Source organism: Watersipora subatra, chromosome 3 (genome assembly GCF_963576615.1).
Source record: "Watersipora subatra chromosome 3, tzWatSuba1.1, whole genome shotgun sequence".
In the NCBI taxonomy this organism is placed as follows: Eukaryota; Metazoa; Bryozoa; class Gymnolaemata; order Cheilostomatida; family Watersiporidae; genus Watersipora; species Watersipora subatra.
Window position 1 is genome coordinate 21,953,517 of NC_088710.1, and position 21,855 is coordinate 21,975,371.

Below are 21,855 nucleotides of genomic sequence, written 5' to 3' on the forward strand. Positions count from 1 at the left end.
CTATATGAAGGTCAGAGATAGTCTCAAGAATCGCACAACAGTTGGGTGTTCAAAATAATTTCAAACCTCTCTTTCATCACTGCTCTCATTACATGTACTGTAATTATCAGAAATCTGTATTTCATAGGTTGTTAAGATTTGTTTAAATCTTTTTACAAATTTGAGTAGTTTTTAGTTTATTTTTACGGAAAAAAATAAGAAAAGCTTTAGAAGCAAAAGTAATATCCCAAAATAAATTTGACAAGCTATTTACTGACACCTGTGTCATGTATTTGGGGAGTTACAGTAAAAGCTTAAATTTTTCAATCGGCTAATCAACGGCAAGAGTTTGGCGTTCAGCGGTAAGTAGATAAAAAGCAGGCGGGCTTGCGAGGTTGTTGAATTCATTTGTTCGTCAGATCGCGCGCAAAAGAGCCCTAACTGATTTCCATCAGGATGTACAAGCGTACCGGGATAGACAATGGCCTGCTCGTGGTCGGAATTCTCATGTTCATTTTATGTAAGTTGCTTCACAGTTTCTTGTGATTCGTCAGTTTTTATCATTAACTTTGATAGGGATGTTGGTATCTATTTTGTCTGTCATTTTTCTGTTATCACAAACCCAGATCTCCCTTTTCTCCTGTCACGTTGCGAAGAATTTTTCCTTAAACCCGTTATCTATTATTTATTAAGTTTATTCAAATTCTGCACAGGATTTTCTTTTTCGGTTTTTTAGATACTAGCCTATCTGTTACTTCTTTGTAAATTCATGGCTTTGCCTGTTGTAACGCAGGAGAACATAGGCAGCAAGCTTGGATGGTCACTGTATCGAATGTTTTAATGCCGATGTTATTTTACTCACACATGAAGTTTCTTCAAAGGTTGCACATTTGGTTGGGTTTTGGAGGATGACGCATCAGAACTACACTGCGTCATCGCAGTGCAGTACGCAATAATTTGCAGTATATTAAAACTTTGCAATGCACAGTAGACATGAACTGCTACTGCAACTGCGCCCCTACTGAAAATTGCCCACTGTGATCCACTACGCATTTGCTTCCAGGACCCATTACGTGAAGCAAAGGAATTCTTACAAACTATGATTGTGCATTCTTCAAACCTGAAGCTGCACGTGTACTGCAGCTGTACATTCGCATGAATGATATTGCGGATTCCCTGACACAACTGGCTTTTTAAACATCTGTGCTGCAATTTCACTTTAACCCTTTCGCTGCCGTAAACGCATTTATGCGTTTTTTAGGGTCGACTGCCATGTACACATTTTTTTCCAGCAGTTGCGTTGTAACTTAATTTTGTTATTTTTTGACAACATAACCCACGGTCTTTAAGTCTTATGAAATTGACAGTGTTGTCTGAAGATTTCTCTATAAAATTAGTCTAAAACAACGAGCAGTTTTAAACTTTTGTTTGAGAATTTTCAACCTAAAAATGAACATTTTTGTGTAAGTTTTATTAAGTACCGGGCGAGTCAGAAAACAGGTAATTAGCCTACTTATGTTGATGACATTATAGCCAATTCAGATTCAGATTTTCGTGATTATACAGATAATTAAAGTAGCAGCACTGACTCTGAAAGTAATAGTTTTGTAAGAGTAAGGAACATTGTTGAGGATCGTTTTAGCTTCGCATCGATCGTTGCTTCACATAGCTTTATCATCGCACAAAGTATAGATCCATTGGATTTTTGCATAGCAATGTTGGTTAAAATGTTGGCAAAATAAAATATGTAACAAAAATGTTCTAGATAGAATTGAAATTGGAAACATACTGTATACATATCAGGAAGCAATATCGGCAATTTTCAGTAAAATGGCTGGCACTAGGCCGATAGCCGAATTTGTACATGGTTGGCAGTGAAAGGGTTAACTGCACATTGTCAAAAGTTCTCACCATAATCGAATGAATCGGTGATGTGTAAAAGTTGAATTATGTACACAGCTTCAGCTTTGATTGCCTCTAGTAATTAGTAATTACTAATCCAACTTGCCTCCAACTCACATATGACTTCGCAATGGGAGCCAAGCATTATCACCATTCTAATGAACTTCTATTGTATTGTCATTAATATCATAATCCTGTGCAGTAGGTAATACTGCCAATACTGCTTACTGCGCATTGAAGCATTGAAAATAGTTGTCCTGCATGTATACTGCATATGACATAATATGTAATTATGCTGCATAGTTGTGACATGCTAGCTACTACTGCTGCATTGCTAATGTAACTACATAAATAGCCAGGGTAAATCGATTGCAACTGTAATGCATTATATGTAAATATCAGTCAGTGTGGGTGAACGCACATTTATGATATTTTTGTAACGATCACAACCCTGATTTTAAGCAACATCCACAACGGTAGTTTATAATTTCACAACCCATTGAAATCGGTGAAACTGTATGCTGCTGGGTAAAAGAAGTGTATGCATGAAATTATAGAATTGAATGTTAGCTATATGCCTCTCCTTTTGCTATCGAACAATGACATGCTAGGCACACGTGTCAAAGTGCGTTGAGGGCGACTTTGTCGATGAACTAATCCAATAGGCATGCACCCTATCTAGCATGCGAATGCATGTAATCGCTACCCTGGATAGCATATCGTGCACGTGTGTCAGAACTTGCCTCCCGCGCGCGCCATTAATCTAGGGTTTCAACGATGTAAAGCAATGCTAGGATATTACCCAGCTCCATGGACAAGGATGGATGAGTGTGTGATACATTGATCTCTCTCCGACTACAACTATATCGCATCACTCATCACTCCCTCCATGAATCACAGATATGTTAATAGCCACGTTTCTATACCACAGGCCAGGATAAATTCACCCGTGGTTTGAACAAAGAAAAGACAGTAATACATTGAGATGTGATCTTAATGCGTTCGGGGACGAAGCTTGTATGTCAATTCACTTGATTTCCAAAGTTTAAAAAACTGAAAAACTTTGGAATTAAAAATAAGCTTTGATATGCCATAGCAATGACAGCTCTTGATGCTAGTACTTTACTAAGTGTCGAGCATTCTAATCCAGTCGTACTTCGACATACGGATGCCCAACACAAAAGAAAATCAAGATATGAGCAGAGCTTCAAGCAAATTTTTTTGAAATATGAGTAATCTTTGAGATATGAGCATGTAGCCTAGTACGCGAGAGACCGATTTTGAGAATGGCATTGCTCGGTCTTTCTCCTTGAATCAGTTTGAAAAAGTTTTTAAAAGGGTCGGCTTCAAGTTATAGTAAACGCAAGGCAAAAAGCGCTGTACTGGAAACAAAATAATAAAAAAATTAAGACTGCAGATTTAAAGTATAGCTTCAAGTGTGTGTTTAGTAAGCTAAATTCATTAATTTAAATTTGAAATTTAATTAAAGTTTAATTTTTTAAATTCAAAGTTTCTATTGCATAGCATCACAAAAGTTTAGTGTACCAAACACATGGCTCTCAATTCTGTCTCAGGGCGTAGTAGCCACTGCGTCTGTCTTAAAGGTAAAATCTTCCAGTAGTGTTCATAGTGATGTTACATTTTATTGCAGATTTTAACAACATATTAGGTGTTTGTTACTTTTTTAACGTATATACTAAATTATAACAGTTATAATACATTTTTTATGGTAATATCCTGTTTCATCTGGTTTTTAATAGCATGATAACGGATTAGTTTGTATTTAGTTATTTTATATAGGAAATAACGCCTTGAGACACGAGTAAATTGACATATGAGCTCAGTCTCATAACGCATTAGGCTTGTATGTCGATGTATGACTGTTGTTCATCTAAACATATTAAAGTTTTCAGATCTGGTTGTAAACCACCTTCTGGATGGATTTGACAACAGTAGGTTAAGTTTAGACCACACTGTCTCCTTATCACAGTGTAGTTCTGATTATTGATCGATCTCAAGCACACTCATCACTCAAACCATGGCAACCACGACAACAACAACATCGAAAGAATTCCGTTGTTGTAATCCAGTCAATATTAGTATAATTTTGGGAGGAGTTTTTTACTGATCACTTTTTACTCAGAGTTAGTGACGATCAAGTAGACCGGTTTTGAGGTATGACCAAAATAGTCATAAAACATATCAATTATTTTTTTGTTGGTCGGAAAAACTACACCAATAAATTTGTCCATCAAAGTCCGTCATGATTATAATATTTAGTTTTGCTGATAACAGTTGTAGTTTGGTTGTACTAGAAATTATACGTATTAAAAATAATAACTGAATGTTCCATGATCGCTGTCTCCTCACCAATTGGACAAAATCAGCATTTTAATCTGTGTTAATCTGTACTTGTAGCTATCTGCCTATACGCGACTGCTGGAGCTCTGTCCCAAATGGAATACGTGATTCCATATGCCAATTCTGCACAATTTGGCTTTGCAAGTTTAGTAAGTACTACCGACTTTTCAATATTTTAGCGTCTCCAATAATAGTCAGATGATCTATTCTTTGTTGTAGATTTCAGCCTAGTTGATGCTGATCCCAGTTGATATGCATAAACTTTAGACTTCGACTAGTACACATTTACGACTAGTACACATTTACAACTTGTAATAATACTGTTTTTTGTTGTTAATCAAGGTTGCAAATTCGGCATTCTGGTAGTAAAAATAGCCAAGACTTTGCTAGGTTTCCTATACTTCCCTATACTTGTGTCCTATGCGATTAGGGCGCTCATGAAGCATTCGGGTTCTTATCGCATCCCTCTCACAATTTGTGAGGAATTAAGTTTTGCCGCTTTTTTGGCGCGGTGTTATGATGTTACGTAATTACTAGGTGTGGTAGGTCCGTTGGCTGTAGCTAAAGCTGGTTCACACTTTATCGCCATTTGTCGGCGGTTTCCTTTTGACATTCATCCTTGATTATGTGAATCGAGGGCCGATAGCATCGAAGCAATGCGGATGAGTTGGGAAAGTTAGCAGCCGTCAAACGTTACTGATATTTTGCCGACCATCGATGACAGCCTGTATGTGAACTATTTTGGCTATAGCAATTAGCCGGCGCAGATAGCGTGATTTATTTCCGTTTATGGTAGTTGCTGCAGGCCTAGTATTTGATTCGAGCATGCCAAAACAAACAGGTTTCTTTGTGAAAAATTAGAACACTACGTCATGGAGTATTTGCTGATGCAAACACGGATGGGTTTAAGATAGTGTAAACATTGTTATGATCGATCAATGGAGTATTGTGGCATCAGGGCCGAGATACGGCGATATAGTGTGAACCAAGTGCTTACAAAAGGAGATGCATAAGGAGAACCCAGGGCCTGAGATTGTCATAAATACATTCCATTTTTTGCCTATGATAATCAAATCTTTTTTATAACTAATGCACTCGACATATTCGAGTCATTCATAAATAATCGATAGAGTAATTACTGTATTGGCCACCGAAAGTGGCGTGTAGAAGATAACTTCTAGCTTATGGATATGACGAGTGTTTATCATTTGCTCCATTTCATAGAAGGTTTTTGCGATATTTTGTTACAACTATTGTGCCCTCACTAAAAGGGTGTTACATAGTTATGATTGGGAAAGCCGAGCCTTGCTTACCAATAGGAATAGTTTCACTCACCTCACTTAAAATCTAGTGACCCAGGCCATATAATCAATAGTGATAGCCAGCTGGAATGCTGCACCTCCAGCATTCCTTCTAAGAAAGGGCAATAATGACGTTAATGATTTTCATATTGGGAATGAAAATGCCTATTTTATTGGCTAGAAAAAGGCTAAAGCATGTACTGACCATATGCTCTCTCGTTTCTACCCTCAGCAAGTCTGAGTGTGAGCTGTCAACCAGAACAGGTGCTCTGATGGTTGACAGGCAGGCATGACCTAGATTTATAATATGCATGAGCATAGCTTACCACGACATGGAAGAACTTGAGGTGGTTTAGAGATGCAAATATCTTGTGTTCTGCTATGTCGAAAGCCTGTCAGGGTAGTAACCGCAAGTCGGCTTAAAATTATATGAATGACATGTTTTTAAGGTTTTATATATTGTTGGCAACATCGTGCAATGGGATTCCATTATAGATTTCCCCATTACAACTCCCCATCCTCCATTGCGACACTCCCCCATCATAAATCTTTGGCAAACAGCCTAGCAATTTATTTTCGCTGTCAGGTGGCAGTCCTACAAAATTTATCATAAATTGGATCGTTGGTAGCAGCTGCTCCTTCTTGTCTAGGGCACCTCGACTGTGGACATTAGCTTAGGTTTGGTTACCTGGAATTTCCACCTTGGGAGGAGGTGAAGGCTGGTTTACATCGTATCACAGTATGTTGGTATGTCCTCGGGCAATGAGAGAACTCTGAGAACTTTGCTAAGCATTGATGAGTCTATGCAACATGCGCCACTTCAGCGATGTTGATGGGCTGTCGCAGATTGCTTTATCTCCATGCTTATTTCCCTTCATGATAGTCGCTCTGGTACTAGTATTTCATTGTATCAGTGATCGCACTGCGTTATGAGAATGCAACGTCTCAGACTAATTGCCGATGGAAACGTGAATGGGCTGTAATATGGCTGTTATAGTGTGAACGATGTTTTCACAACCGATTACTGATGGACTGTGGTATTAATGCGGACATACTGGATAGTGTGTATCAGCCTTTACTCTGTAAGACCACCTGGATTCGGTACTAAGGTCATCTAGGTGCAACAGAGGCCAGGTGCTTCTAACTACTTCTCTGCCAGCTGTTCTCTGGGAGCAAGACAAATTCCATACACCATCACTAGTGTTACACCTACGAATTTTTGAACTTCGAAGTTGTGGTTTATTTACATGATACGCAGGAGTAGTCGCACAACTCCTAATTGTTCGTAGCTGACGAGTTTACATGCTATGAAGAAATTGCAGCACAACTTCGCCTTTTCTATATTAGCCTGTTGCGCTTTTAGCTACAGCAGGGTGCATATTTTATATCACAGCTGACACTATTAAAATGCGTCCAAGGTCAATGTCAATTGTCTCCTTCCAATTTACAATGACTATTTACGCATCTGCCAGTTGGTTGTACACAGCCGTATTCTACCATCTTTAAAAAATGTTTAACGCAACCATTAGGTCGAGCATTGTGATAACTAGCTTGTCTGAAAACAGATTGTTAACCATTTTAGATAATAACTTTGAATTTGAAAGAACAGTTTCCCATACGTTTTGACATTTTAAAATATTGTTTTAAAATTTATTATTAAAAATTATTATATTATTATTAATATTATTATTTTAAAATTATTAATTTAAATTTTGTTTTACGTGTTGAAAACAGCTGCATAGGGATGCTGTAAGGACGTCACTAATGAAGACGATGAAAATCCAACCTTCGATTGTAAAGATTTGTGCAATAATACGAATATTGATGTTTACATCATACGCGGTACTTCGTCGTTGATACGATGTTTTCAAAAATATCCCCCTTGAATCGGAGGTTTGAATAGCTTCGAATATTTAAATATGTGACGTTTGAAACCATTTACACGCTACGAAGTTGAAAAATATGACAAAAAGCTCATAGCATGTAACACTAGTGCATGCAAGCATACCTCTAGCCCAGTATATTAAGCAGTCATGTTAACGGCTTAAACCATATAAGCATACCTTTGGCATAGCCTGCGTGCAAAGGAATAAAATGAGTTCCCAGGTCATGACTCTCTTGTATTCTTACAGTACCTGCTGACATCAATCCTAGCCATCGCTGCTGGAGTCACTGGACACAAGTGCCCGGTAAGTTTCCATAGATACTAACTACTATAGGAGTGTAAGATATTACCCTTTTCATTACTACGAATTCAAACAAGTTCTATATTCTGTAATTGTTATTACTGATGCGTTAAACGTTAAAATTTAAACATTAAAAGCGGTTAAAATCCAAACCCGTTCGACTCGATTTCGTTTCACTAAATTTATGCGAAGACATTCGTTGTGAGTAATATTCAGCATCATAGAAATGCTCACTGCTGATGGATTTGAATCGATAATACTCAGCTAAGCTCCCCAATAGATGGAAAAACATTTTAGCATCGCGATCAATTGTGATTAGGCATGCTGGCTCAGTGCAATTAGTTTACTATGCACGACTGGAACAGCGACTGTGACCCCCTAAGTGATTCTACTCTAGAAAGTTTTATGTTGAGGGATACATCATGGTTTATCTCTATGTAGTGATTCTACTCTAGAAAGTTTTATGTTGAGGGATACATCACGGTTTATCTCTATGTAGTGCAGCTCCGAATGTCTGCATTAGGTAATTACTAAGGGATTCTATACCCCTCTGTATGACTTTTTCGCCTAACGATGCCAACACTGGAATGGATTGAAATCGTATGGCGATGGTCCACTGTATGGAGATGTTCTAAACATACCGCAAGCAAGAGTCTCCACTCCTAAAATAGCTTATGATTGGTTGAAGCGTTCAGGAACTTAGTAGCATTTCTTAAACAATAACTAACAATTATTTTTTGTGTCATAAGACCGGTTGAGACTCCATGTTTCTTTCTAGTATTGACCAAATATTGTTGTACATTTTAATTAACAACATACAAGGAAAAGTTTCGTTGATATTGTAAATTGTCCGATAATCGATAACTGATAATCAATAATTTCTCGGCCATGTCTGGCCGAGGAATAGCAACTTTGATCGATGGGTAGCTCTCAAAACATCAGGCAAGTGGCAACAGTATCCATACCAGTTTTCCGTTCATTATTACTGTTATTAATATTATACTGTACCCTATCGTGGATATAACCATATTTTACCCTCACATGTATACTGTATATGTATTTTGTAGCCCAGGAGTATGTGTAGGAGACAATATAGGCTATTAAATATACAGTACAAGAATAATGTACGGTACAGGACTGTACATTTGTCAATATACAATGTCTAAACATGGCCCAATCTGTACTATTTGGTACAAGTAAGAGTTACCTGTATTCAGTTGTACCCTGAGAGAGAGACTAGTGATCCATCTCATTATAAGTCAAATTTCACTCTAGGGCAGCATAGTTTGTTGGAGCATTAAACCATAACTGTCACGTACAACTTTTCGGCGTGTCTGATACAGTATAAATAATATAATACAATAAAAGTTGTATGTGAAAGTTATGGTTTTAACCCAATGAAATAAGAATAGCGAAGGCAGTTGTCTTTCATGCTTTGTTTTACAGTACATATCGGCCATCGTAATATCTGTCTTGGCGATTATCGCTGCACTCGGAGCAATAATCATTGCATCACTCGTCGCTTTCACTCAGATATTCGGAACGGCATCATCTACCTATGACATATACAACTACTCGGAATATACCACGTAAGTCATCCTAAACTCATTTTATTATGCTGACTCACGGTGACTCGTAATTCTGATAGTGTTATCTGCTGTCGATGAGCTTGTGTAAAATATGTGGATATTTCAAAGGTTAACTGGCAGCACAACCTTTGATTGCATTGACAGCATCAGATAACATTAGGGGTTGTGGTTTAATTATTTTTTTTAAATTTCAAACAAGTATCTATGTTTTATGGATACTAGTACTCTGTCGATCTTGTTTACTGTGAGAGATCGCCTCAGATGAGCTGATAAAGCACATAGAATAACTATGTGAACAATTGTAGCAGATGCGACTGAATGTCCTGCGTTGCACGAGTAATAAAAAAGTTTTTGCCCAGAAAATTTATTTTTAGTTTTACATATATACAAAATTTACTGCTGAATGACCGCCAATAAGAAATGCTCTGTTTCGCATTCATGTATTGGGTGAGTGACAATGTTGGCATCGTAATTTGCTAAAAAAAATGTTTTCCTTGTGTCACAGCTTGGAAGTTACGTAACAAGTGTTTTTGTTTTCAAAACTGGGTTTAATTTTGAATTGCTGTCAGTCAGCGTTTAAACCATGTCTGGTTGGAGACAGCGCTAATTTTAAAAAGTGGCATTTTTTCTATTGCTGCAACTAATTTTACCTTGGTTGTTTTGGCTTACCTTTTGTGCAGCGGTGTGTTTAATCACTGCCGGATATGCTGTTTCCTGCCATTTTTGCATCAGTTAACATAAGCCTTATTCCATAGAAATGAACAAGGCTCCATGCTTTGTTCATTTGTTCAATTTAGTATATACCTACATAGATATATACTAAATTGGAGCTCTTGGTTTATCAACTAACAGATCTGGTATTTCGCTGATTGTTGAGAAGCCTCGAATATTGCAATAGCATCATACAATGGCTTGCAACTGCAGTCCTGATACGTATAGCGATGCCGCGCAACTGTCGAAAGTTGATTTACTCTTTGTATTTGTAGTAGTGTTTAACAGGTGGGTACATTTAGCGAACATAAAATCTTAAAATCTCTTTTCATCACTCTTGTAATCATTTTAGCAAACTCCTTTTGGGAATCCAAATGTTAAATCATATTTTTGGCTTGTAGGGTTAGCCTTGAGTCTTTCTTTGGTGCCAGTGGTAGTAGTGAGAAGTTCTCTACCCTCTCCTTGGGCCCTGTCATCATCAATGGCATAAGTTTCATCATGCTGATCGTCCTCTCATCTCTCTCTTGCTGCGGAGGCTGCTGCAACGAAAACAGGGTTAGTAGACTTCAATCTTTTTTCACATGCCTGGGTCTAAAGCAAAAGGTCGTCTAAAGCAGCGATAGGCTGCGATATTGTTGCGATATCTCGAGTTAAGTTGCGATATGCTGTCTCAAGTAGCGATAGGTTGTTTAAAGCAACGATAGGTTGTCTAAAGCAACGATAGGTTGTCTAAAGCACCAATAGGTTGTCACACGTTATCAAGAATTCTCTTTGTGTTGAAAGCTTCTCATGGTTTGACATTTCTTAGAGAACTATCAGCTTTATTTACAAACTGTGTTTTGTTTGGAAAGATCATGACCCTTTTTATATTGAAATATATCCTATCTAAACCTCAAAATGATCAGTAGCCTTTTTGGCAAAAGATTTTCATGTCCTTGATAATGAGGAGATGCTGGCAGCGCATAGGTGATTCTATTTAGCAATTAGTGCTGGATTTTGCTGTCAAACAGTTCATTGAACTCAGCAACTCCTTCCCATGTTATCAAGGAGTTACTCAGACAGCAGGCGCTGACTCACCAAGCGGGTCATTGTCTTGGCAAAGTTGACAATTCGTTATCAATGCTGTGTTAGACGAGCATGTTAGTATACATCAGTAGAAATAACACCATAACACCGACGTATACTTTTTTATCCAAATCAGTTGATTATAACTATTCAATTTGATTTTATTAATTTTTTCAACTGAGCAGGTTAAGTGCAAGATTGGTTTTGGCTTTTTAAAAGGCGACAACTACAGATAACTAGAGGACTTCACCCAAACAACTGTTTATATATTGTATGTAGAAAGATATTCCTTTTGTAAGAACTCTATGACAGTTAGTATTACGAATTAAAACTGTTCATCAAACATTTCAAATAAGTATTTTGGCTATTAAATTTATTAAAATGATATTTTGCAGGCCTGATCTTTCTGATATATTCTGATCTACGTCAAGAACTTGGAGGGTTTTTGTATTTGAGTGTTTTTGTTAGTATGCAGCATTTTATTTAGCAAAATATAGGAATAAAAACATCTGTACCAGCATTATTACTGCCACAAACCTCTGATCCTTTTTTGATAAACTAACCTGGAAATCCAGCATGGGCTTCACTGAGGCTTCAGCATCACTGAGGTCAATTCTCATTTGTCGACTTGACACAGTCGTTTAATAGGATTGACAAGGGTAGCCACAGCAAATATCCCCTTATGCGTCACTGGCTCATTCCATAAAGGTCGGTAGCCATGCCTCCAGTCTGCTGCCGCTGCTCCACTATGGTATGCAAGAGTTTTGGTCTCAAACAAATAGCCAGCGGTTATTGTTAGCTTCGCGCTCATACAGGAAATACCTGAGTTTATTGAAATGTATTGTGTGTGGCACCCCAGACTGGTCTAGTTTGGCGTTAGGGTCTACCGCATACCCACAATGTTTGCTGGAAATAGCAGGCCGAGGTAGTTAAGATTTGATCTGTCTAACTTGGTTATCACAAAATGCATGTGCAGTAGACCTCGTATAACGTATACTTCCTAAAATGTAGACGCTCCTGGAACTGAGTATTTACCCTACAGGATGAAATTATTCGATAGATTTAATAATTCGCGAATTCACGCACTGCCAATTCCGCGAATTATTAAAATCCTTGATTAATTGGTTTTATTTTTAACACAAAGGAGAATAACTACTACCTCAAATTAAAAACTAGCTGCTAGGCAGTGTTAGTAAGTGTAGCTGAGTTCCAAACTCTTTTAAAATCATCGCCGGGGCTTTGAGTTGAGCCCATTGCTAATGCATCGCACTTTTTTACAAAAATATTCAAGGTTGTCACAAGTTATTCGGAATTAGGCACAGCATCATCATCGCAAAAATCTATTGGATTTCTTTACGTTGAAAAACTCATAAGTTACCACAAGTTTTGGTTCACCAAAGGCCTCCAAGTCGATGAATATTCATGAAAATTTCTAGGTTCAATCAAAAACTTTATAGCTTAGTATGGTCGACATAAATTTCTGAGCGAAATTTCAGAGAAACCTTTACACCTTTGACTGATGTAATAATCCTGTCACTACGGTAGGAGTTTGATTAATGATGGATTAGCCCCTTTCACGGCCATCCTTGTACAAATTTCCTTTCTGCTTACTGCTAGCCATTTTACTGAAAATTGCATTTTATATTGCCAACGTGTTAATGAACAGTAGTATGCAAAAAAATTCCATGTATTTGTATATTGTGCATTGCTAAAGCTATGTGAAGCTACTAAGCCACTGCGATCCTCTACAATGTTCCTTACTCTTACAACACATTACTTTCACAACCGTCAGAGTTGGCGCTGTGACTTTCATTAACTGAGCATTCACTAAAGTCTGAATTTGAATCGGCTATGATGTCATCAACAAAAGCTATTCTTCGTTTTCTAACACGGCAGGTGCATGCCGAAGTCATATTAACACTAAAAAGTTCGATCATCAGAAAAAAATTTACGTTTTCGACTTGAAAGCTTCTTATCAAAGATTATAATTTACTTTCAAATATAGGCTAATTGTTGAGAGGAATATTCAGACATCACTGTCAATGCCATAGAAGTACCAAAGATCCGTGGTTATTTTGTGACGAATCAATATTATTCCGTTACTACAGTCACTGTAAATTTCGCAAAAATGTATCCACGGTAGTCGATCATAGATTTCACCTAAACTCGCGTACGGCAGTGAAAGGGTTGAAGTAGCATTAGTTGTTTTCTTACTTTTGATTAACGGTTAACAAAAGGTCAGCTATGAGCTATTGCATAGATTATCAGGTATGTGAGCTATCACTCAGCATACAAAATCTATTTGAAAAATCACACGTCAACTTGACTTTAATAATAATGAGTTATGCCGAGTTATGACAAGTGACAATGGATGGCCTTTGGAAGGCGCCAGTGAGCAAATATGGTAACAAAAGGGTTTGCTCTAATACGGCTTGAATTTTTCTAGTAGCATTAATACCCATTGTTGCCATGTAACGAGTAAAGAATGGGAGTTACTGTAAAACCTCTATTTGAACACCACCTCTAATAGAACGCCACTATAGAAAGGTTGAAAAAAACAATGGCACCCATTAATTGATTGCCACCTCTATTTGACCTCCACTGACGCTTCGCTTTTTGATGTTTACCAACCCATAATAGAAAGTGATCAGTAGAAAAGTGTCCACAAAATACTACTAATCGGTTATATCAATAACAATCACTTTTTTGTTGTCATTGTAGTCGTTGCCATGATTTTAGTAACGGCGTACTTGAGAGATCAATCATCACAATCATCAGAACTATACTCTGATTCGAAGTCACTAAAGTCTAAATGATATCCGTTGTTTTCCAATTCGTCCATAATATGGTTTAAAATCTTACCTGAAGACTACAAAGCGTTTTGGTAAATAAGAATAATCTTCAGGAGCACGGTACAATGTGATAACAGCCATTGTTGTGGCATTTTCTAACTATGAAATGTTAAAAACGTCGCTAAGCATTAAAAACATAATGTCCATTTTCTAACTCCAAAACTTTACGTTCTTTTCTTTCTAACTCTGAAAATGACACCGTATAATTAATAATAAAGTAATATGGAACAATGATACCAGCACCACTCTAATATTTTATAATCAATGCAGTTCCTTGTTAACTCGGTCTGATACTTCAACGTATATGAAAAGCAGTTTTAAAAAAATCCTGATGCCGCCGACGAAAATAGACGCCATTAGCATCACTTGGTCTGTCCGTATAAGGGTAAAAGAAGGGTTAAAAAATAGAGCTCCACGGCATTGTAATAGAGGTTTCATGGTAGATGAAAGAGGATTTTACTTCTCATTCACCCTGGTGTGTGAACAATCTTTCAAAGATTGAGTATGAAGTCTGCTTAGCTTTTTGCAAACAGAGTGTACCTGTACAGAGTGTACCTGTACAGAGTGTACCTGTACAGAGTGTATATGTTGCTGTCCTTGTTGATCTTTTTCCCATCTGCTAACTTCTCGATTGCTTGCAAGGAAAAGTTGCCTGTTGTAGTAGTTAGACTATAGCTGTCTCCGCGTCTTGCATTTGTTCTGTAAAAAGTTTCTTTGACATTTTCTTCAAGCTCTTGTTTCTTAAAATAGATTGAACATTTGCTATGGCTATAACGAGACGTCTCCACGAGCTGAATTTCTTTGAAATCATCTCAATGAAGGATTTCGAAGTACAGTAATACTTCAACTTACGAGTGCTCCAACGTACGAGAAACTTGAGATACGAGCCAGCTTTCAAGCAAGTTTTAGCACTAACATACGAGCCATGTTTGAGATACGAGCACTTGAGTCAGTTGCCAAGTATGCCGGAGGTGTTTTATGAGAACAGCATCACTCTGTATTTTTCAACTGCTCAGGTTATACTGTTGTACCGTGTTTTTTGTGCACGATTTTCTGTGCAGAATTATGTGAATTAAACGTACTGTGCGTAGACCGAAAGTTTGCCAGTAAAATGAAAGATAATACAAAGAAAAAGCAAATGATAACAATTGATATTAAACGGAAAAATATTGAAAAATATGCGAAATGTGTATGCGTGATTGAGCTAGCTCGGCAATATGACAGAAATACATTCATAATTATCAAACAGAAGGATTATATTCAGGGCATTTAGTTCGCAAAAGGACTAACCATAGTTTCTAAACGTTGCATCGATCTTCACGACCGCTGATGGCATTGGACAAACAATTGGCCGGTGACAGCGTAACTGAAACGATGCTATGTGAAAAGGCCGGCGCTATCTATCCAAACTGTTTAATAGACATTCGGACAAGCTGGCTAGTGGTCGTGCATTAACCATTTGTGACGACACTTGTGTTCGTCCTAATCGCAACATGATGCAAGGGCGACAAAGGCAAACGTCCTTAGATAGGTTTATCTTAAAACGGCTGGCTAGTCGTGAAAGCAAAAAAAAGAAAAAATTTCTCGCTAACCAGCAAGGAACTTCAAACTATGAACGCCGAAGAAATTTTAATTACGTTTAGTTGAAAATGAAAGTTTGCTTTTAGGTTTGTTTCTAAGTTTGTCTGTTAACACTTTGATAAAATCCAAATTTATCAAAGTCAACTGTTGTAACGAAGGATAACTTATATCTCCCTCCCTGGCAAACACGAGTGTTAACTGCTATTGTATGTATTTAATTTTACATTTTAATTAATCACATCTCCTTGCATCATTTTTTATTTGTTGCTTTTTGAAAGCATGTAGTACGTAAGGAGAATAACCAACATGTTCTTTCTGTTACAATATCTTGTTTTGAGTGTTTACTTTGCTTCTTTTAGAGTATGGAAACCAATCAATATATATTTAATTGTTCTATATATAAATAAATTGCACCAACATGCGAGTAAATTGACATATGAGCTCAATCTCGGAACGCATTAAGCTCGTAAGTTGAAGTATGACTGTATGTACTTTGGCCATTCGTGCTGTTTTAGGTTTCTTTACCTCTGGCGGCTTGATAATTTTTGTCACTCTTAACATGTTCATCGATGGAAAGTTGCTGAAGAAAGGCCGGTCCTTTTGTACCAATTGCTTGCTGCTAGGTGTTCGGCTGAAACACCCCGCGATACAATGTCGGCTGGATTTTCAATTCCTGAGATATGGTACCACTGTTAGCAGGAAGCTAAGCAGTTCTTAGAAACAGTGTTTTTAAGAGCATTGTTGCACAAAAGATGGCTGTATGAACTTGGCTGGACATGCCCAAGGGAGAACAATTTAAGTTTGGATATCATTCCTGTCACCACCTGTGGCCTTTTTCGTTAATTGAACCCCAATGTGTTGCTTGCAGCTCATGCTAGACCACTAGACTACTCTGGCATTAGTACATGCTTTGTTGAGAAGCTTATTCGGCTGTCTATATAAAGTGGCATGCGTTTCCAAGCAATATCAAGGGTGGTAAAGGAATGCAGTAGCGTAGCTCTTACACTTTCAACAAATTGCTTTATTCGTTTCAAAGAGGTGGGATAATGTTCCAAAATTAACTGATGGTTTCCGTATTGTTTTAATAATAGCAAGTTTAGTGTTCAACGTCTGGTAGAGATGGAACCAATTAGTCGATATTATTGATACTCGGCAAAAGAGATTTCATCTGCTGCATTTTCTCAAATGTTCAAGAGCAGAGAAGATGATTTGGCCCATAAACCCGTTCCGTTAAAGGGCAGCAATCTATGTGATGTTGTAACATGTTTCTCTATAGGCTAACATCAGTTCATAGCCAGATTTTATCTCCTAAGATCATTACAATAGCTGATAACTTGTTGCATTACAGACATTCAGTTGGAGCTAAAAATGTTTTTATTGGATTCACCCCAGGTCATCATTTAATCGATGACGCAATTATTGAGTGGCCACTGAAATATGCCACAATATGATAATATACCTCTTTTCATTATGCTGCAGATGTGCATGTAAATTTGTTTTGGTTTCCAAGCATGCTGTAAGGGACATAAACTATCGTTAATTCCAGCATGCGAGTCAACCCCGGCGCCTAAATCGATGTCTAAAGTTTGGTTTTAAAATCTTGGTTTTGACATGTACCTTTGGCTCAAATCGTTTGATCTCTAATAGTTCAGTTGACATCAGTGGTGGATGATACGAGCCGAAGAAATGGCATTTGAAAACGCCATCAGCAAAACCGCCTGTTTTTGTGCCTCCGGCAATATATACAATTAACAAAATAATGGGAGACGGCGGTTCTAGTGAAGACTACAAGGCACGCGAAGCATCACATCATATTGGCCCGCTTCGCCTATAAAATGAAACTGCCACATGTGATAAAATGTACGTTTTTGCTACATGCTACAGACAGTACTGTTTCAGCTATTGAAGCCTCATCAGTGCAGCTCAGAGCTTGGGCCAAGGACACAAATCCTGTTACCAATGAGAGTTGACTTCCTGCCATGAAACAACTAGGTTGCCTCACAAACTTTAAGGAAGTCAATGTGCTGACACCAGAGTGCTCAAATCACAAAAGCGATGAGCTTTGCTCAAAGGCTAATAGTGCCGCATCTCTCACAGAGTGCTCAACCAAACCGAAGTGAGGGAGCATATACTCATGCTACCGACAGTACTGTTTCGGCTATTGAAGCTTCATCAGTGCAGCTCAGAGCTTGGGCCAAGGACACAAATCCCGCTACCAATGAGAATTGACTTCCTACCATGAAACAACTGTGGTGTCCAAAATGTGGTGTCCAAATTTTCAACGTTTGTGCTGTAATTTATGGCATATAGCTGTAGATACGACTAGCTTGGAGCACTAGAGAAACGCCTGCTCTCATGTGGGACACTTCCCGTTAGATCCATAGGTCCTCGATGTTGTTAAACAGAGTGCCTGCAGTGCAATGAAGCTCTCACAGGAGCAATTGCACTGCAGGTCATCCGTGCACACTTGAACTATGCTAGAGTTACATGTAGATTGTGCTTTCTTTACCATTTTAGTTATGAATATGGCGTGGAATCTTAGCAACATAGTTCAGTATTCTATGTAGGCTGTCTTTATGGTCATTCGATCATAGACTCGGTTGAGAAAGTGTTGAGGCAGCATTGAACAAATGGCAGCTCATGATCATCTTGGTGTTTTATTAATTTTTGTGTGTGTCTCAATTTTAATATGCAGATTTTGTTTTAAAATTTCATTCACATTATTCTTTCTTAGTTTTAGCATGATGTTCCTAAAATTTCTACTTCTATTTCAACAGTTTCTCATTTTGAATTGATGCTTTTAAATTAATAATCTGCTAATAGTTTTTGTCCGATTTTCATTACTGCCAATTTGCTTCTTTTCTCAAATGATCACATCTACGTAGTTATACTGCCTATTGATATCATGACCACAAATACGATCATCTTTCTTGTTAGTTATTAGCAGGGGCTAGCTTGCGCTACGGAATAAAAAACAACCTCATCTGATCTTCTCTGATTGGTTATTGCAGCCGAATGATCGTTTGCAAATCTGATGAGTCCAAACTAATGAAACTATAGATCAGCCAGTTTGCTTTAAAAAGTTTTTAGCCGACTGAGAATATCTTTTTCGAAAGCAAAGCTTATGACAGGGTATCCTTCGTTTTTTTTTGTGATGTCATTTTATCGTTGTCGGCCATCTTTATAAACAATTTTATCGTTAAAAACATGAAGCTTCTGCAATGAATTTTTGAAAACGATACTTTGCTTTGCAATTTTTTATTGTAGTATCAAAACAACACCGAAAAGTACTGTTAAATAAAAGAAAAGCCATCGTTTTATACAAATATGGCAGTTTTTTCGTGAACGAGCGTTCGTGCTAACGACTTGATGACGGTCAAAAAAATGATGGGTTGAAGAATGAAATAAAACAGTAAATATTCAAATCTTTGGATCTCTTCGAATTGAAGTACCTCGAATCTGTTAAACATCTCTGGTCTACTTTGTTTAAAAAAATCTGTTTTTCATGCTCCATGAATAAGTGCTTATGAGTTTAGTGCATATTTTCAATGCATTGTTCAAAATTCTATTTATCGTAAAGTTTCATGAGTTTCATACTTGTAACATCTTCCTGTCCATCTTAGTACAGTTTTTCATGTGTCCTTGTTAATGGGCACCAAAGTTCTGTCCAATTAATAGAAATCCATATGATGGAAACTAATACACTCATATCTCTAGTAGCCATTTTTTCATTAATCGTAAGCATTTTTTATGTATATTTAATAGACAATTTTGTGGATCATTGGCGCTTTAGAAACACAATAAAGGGCATCACAAGCATACATGCGCATTTTACTTTGGCACTTTACTTTGGCACTTTACAAAACGTTTCATGAAACTAGCTAGCGGCGACTTTTAGCCCCAATGATGCTCTTAGAGGGATCTTACTGGGTCAGAATAGGAGAAAGATTTATGTATTTTTTTATTGTTTATTTTTATATATGTAATGTTTGATAATGTTTGTGATTACTGTTTTCTACCCCTCGAAAGTGCTGAAGCTGTGAAAGATAACCGGGAAGTAGGGAGATATTACTGTAGTATTAAGGCGTGGTCACACGAGCACCGAACCGACGTAGGTTCGGTTCGGAGGCTGGTTCGGTTCGTGGCACATGTCACATGTCACACGGTATCCGAAGTCACTTCGCTTTCTAGATACCATACGTATAGAGACAGGACATGGTTTCATTAGTAGTTTTTATGTATTTGAGTTAAATATTTCTATTGTAAACAAAAAACTTTGAGGAACAATTATAAATTATAATTACACAGCAGATTTATCAGAAGATCGTTCAGCTGCTCAAAATAAATCACTCGATACAAAGATTTTGCCAACCCTTCCCATCAACATAATTATATTTTTTTATTAACATATTAATGTTTTTCTATGCTTGAGTACATAACAAACAAAAACAGCTTTTATCATAATACTGTGGTTTTACATAAATAAATCAGTCAGCGATACTTCATCAGGATGAATATGACACATTACTTATATTCTACACGAAAGAAAATTACAACCATTCTCTTACATTCATGCAAAACTTAAGTGCAACATCTTACATTCATGCAACACAATCACAAGTCCGGGTAAACCTTGTCGTAAATTGCTTCATGTTGTTTATTTAACAAAATAAAAGTATCGTCCCATTTCTTTTTTAATTTTGCTAACACGCACGTAAGGGGAAATGTGACGCGTGCTCGCTAGAATTCTAGAAATTTTTTACTAGCCAATAAGAGCAAGGGTTTGGCCACGAAATTTCGAGCAGGACCGAAATGGTTCGTTTCGGCCAGAAATGTCTTCGGCCGAACTTTTTACAGCTGAGAGCGACGTCGTTTTGCGTCATTTAGTTCGGTTCGGCGCTCGTGTGACCACCCCTTTAGAGGCTTCATGCCTTTATACATGCTGACTATAGAAATTGGTGAATGACTAAATTAGCTCCGCATTCTACCCATTCATCTGAGGATAGCAGAGCCGGTGGATATGTTTACTACATCAGCTTGAATACAAACATATCCATTCTAGAGCACTAGAATCAGATGTCTTTGCATAACTGTAACCCTATCTGACCAGCTATTACTATGTTTCCATAGTGTGGTTGCTACAGATATGGAATTGTGGGCAAGTTGAGTTACAGTGGACTTGAGTATTTCATTGGACATTCGCGTGTTGGGGAATAACATAGGTGCTTTTTTAAAACAGATACGGATATCTATGCTAGAGGTCAAATCAGCGCATTTGGAAATGCTCAAATTAAAATAAGAATGACTAAAGTGTGGAAAAGTTTTAAAATGGAATAGCTTTTGCGGAATTTCCACGCACTTTATTTGCAAGTGTTGTTTTCATCTTTCGTAAGCATAAAACATTCGATGAAATTTTGCCAACTAACAAAAATCGCTTGACAGGTGGATTTTTGCCATTTCTACCTTGCGGATGATGCTAACTTGCCAATTAATTACCCGTCGTCATGGAAAGATAGTGTTTTGTAGCTGGTTGATATCATTGACATCAGTTTGAATACAAACATGTTTATTCTAGGATCACCTGCGGATTGGATGTCATCACTTAAATACACTCGCTCAGCTATGGGCGTATTTAGGTCACGTATTGACAGCCCATTCATCATCTAGATACTAAGCTGTCCTCCCGAGCATGGCACTATTCTTATATGTTATGCTTAGCCTTAGATCTTGTCCATTTTGCAGGCTCCCGCTCAGGCAGGCACGATGTACGTAACAACAACTGGTGGCTACACACCTGGTGCTGCTCCTCCGGGCTATGTCGGTCAACCCCCTCAGCAGTACAATTTCCAGGGAACAGGAAACCCCCACTATGATCAGAATATTGCCATGGAGGCCAAGTGAGCTAAAGCTTTCAGCCTGCCATCCTAACAGTGACGAACTGTGAGAGCTGCATGCAGGAGTCTGTACAACACACCGTTTAAAAGTTCTATACTGTTGTTGAACTGCTCCTTAACGGGTAGCTCTTCATTGACATTTTACTATCTTATGCTTAAAATCTTGTTTTTCTTTAACAAATGCCTTAAATTCTATACCTGTGAGTTGAAAGAAAATTTAATTGTATTTTTATTTACTGGTTTTGTAATTAATTACTCTTTCTTTTGCCATATTTTGATATATAATAAATGTTTATATCGCTTACCTTGCCTGTACACTGTTTTATACAGCACGTTAATCGATATTCATATCAAGGCCTTGCTACAAAGCATTATAGAAGAAATTTCCTATGGGAGCCTAACACTCAATTATAGATTAGTAACCTCGCTAGAAC

General features: G+C 37.6%; 1 protein-coding gene across 1 annotated transcript; it reads left to right on the plus strand.

The window, feature by feature from the left end:
- Nucleotides 1-357: 357 nt before the first annotated feature.
- LOC137391260 (uncharacterized) lies at nt 358-21,725 on the plus strand. The gene is made up of 6 exons (XM_068077675.1): nt 358-499; nt 4,300-4,391; nt 7,676-7,732; nt 9,176-9,318; nt 10,431-10,584; nt 21,270-21,725. Exons 1-6 carry the CDS (start codon nt 436-438, stop codon nt 21,426-21,428), a joined length of 669 nt encoding a protein of 222 aa, XP_067933776.1. The 5' UTR covers nt 358-435; the 3' UTR covers nt 21,429-21,725.
- Nucleotides 21,726-21,855: the final 130 nt, after the last annotated feature.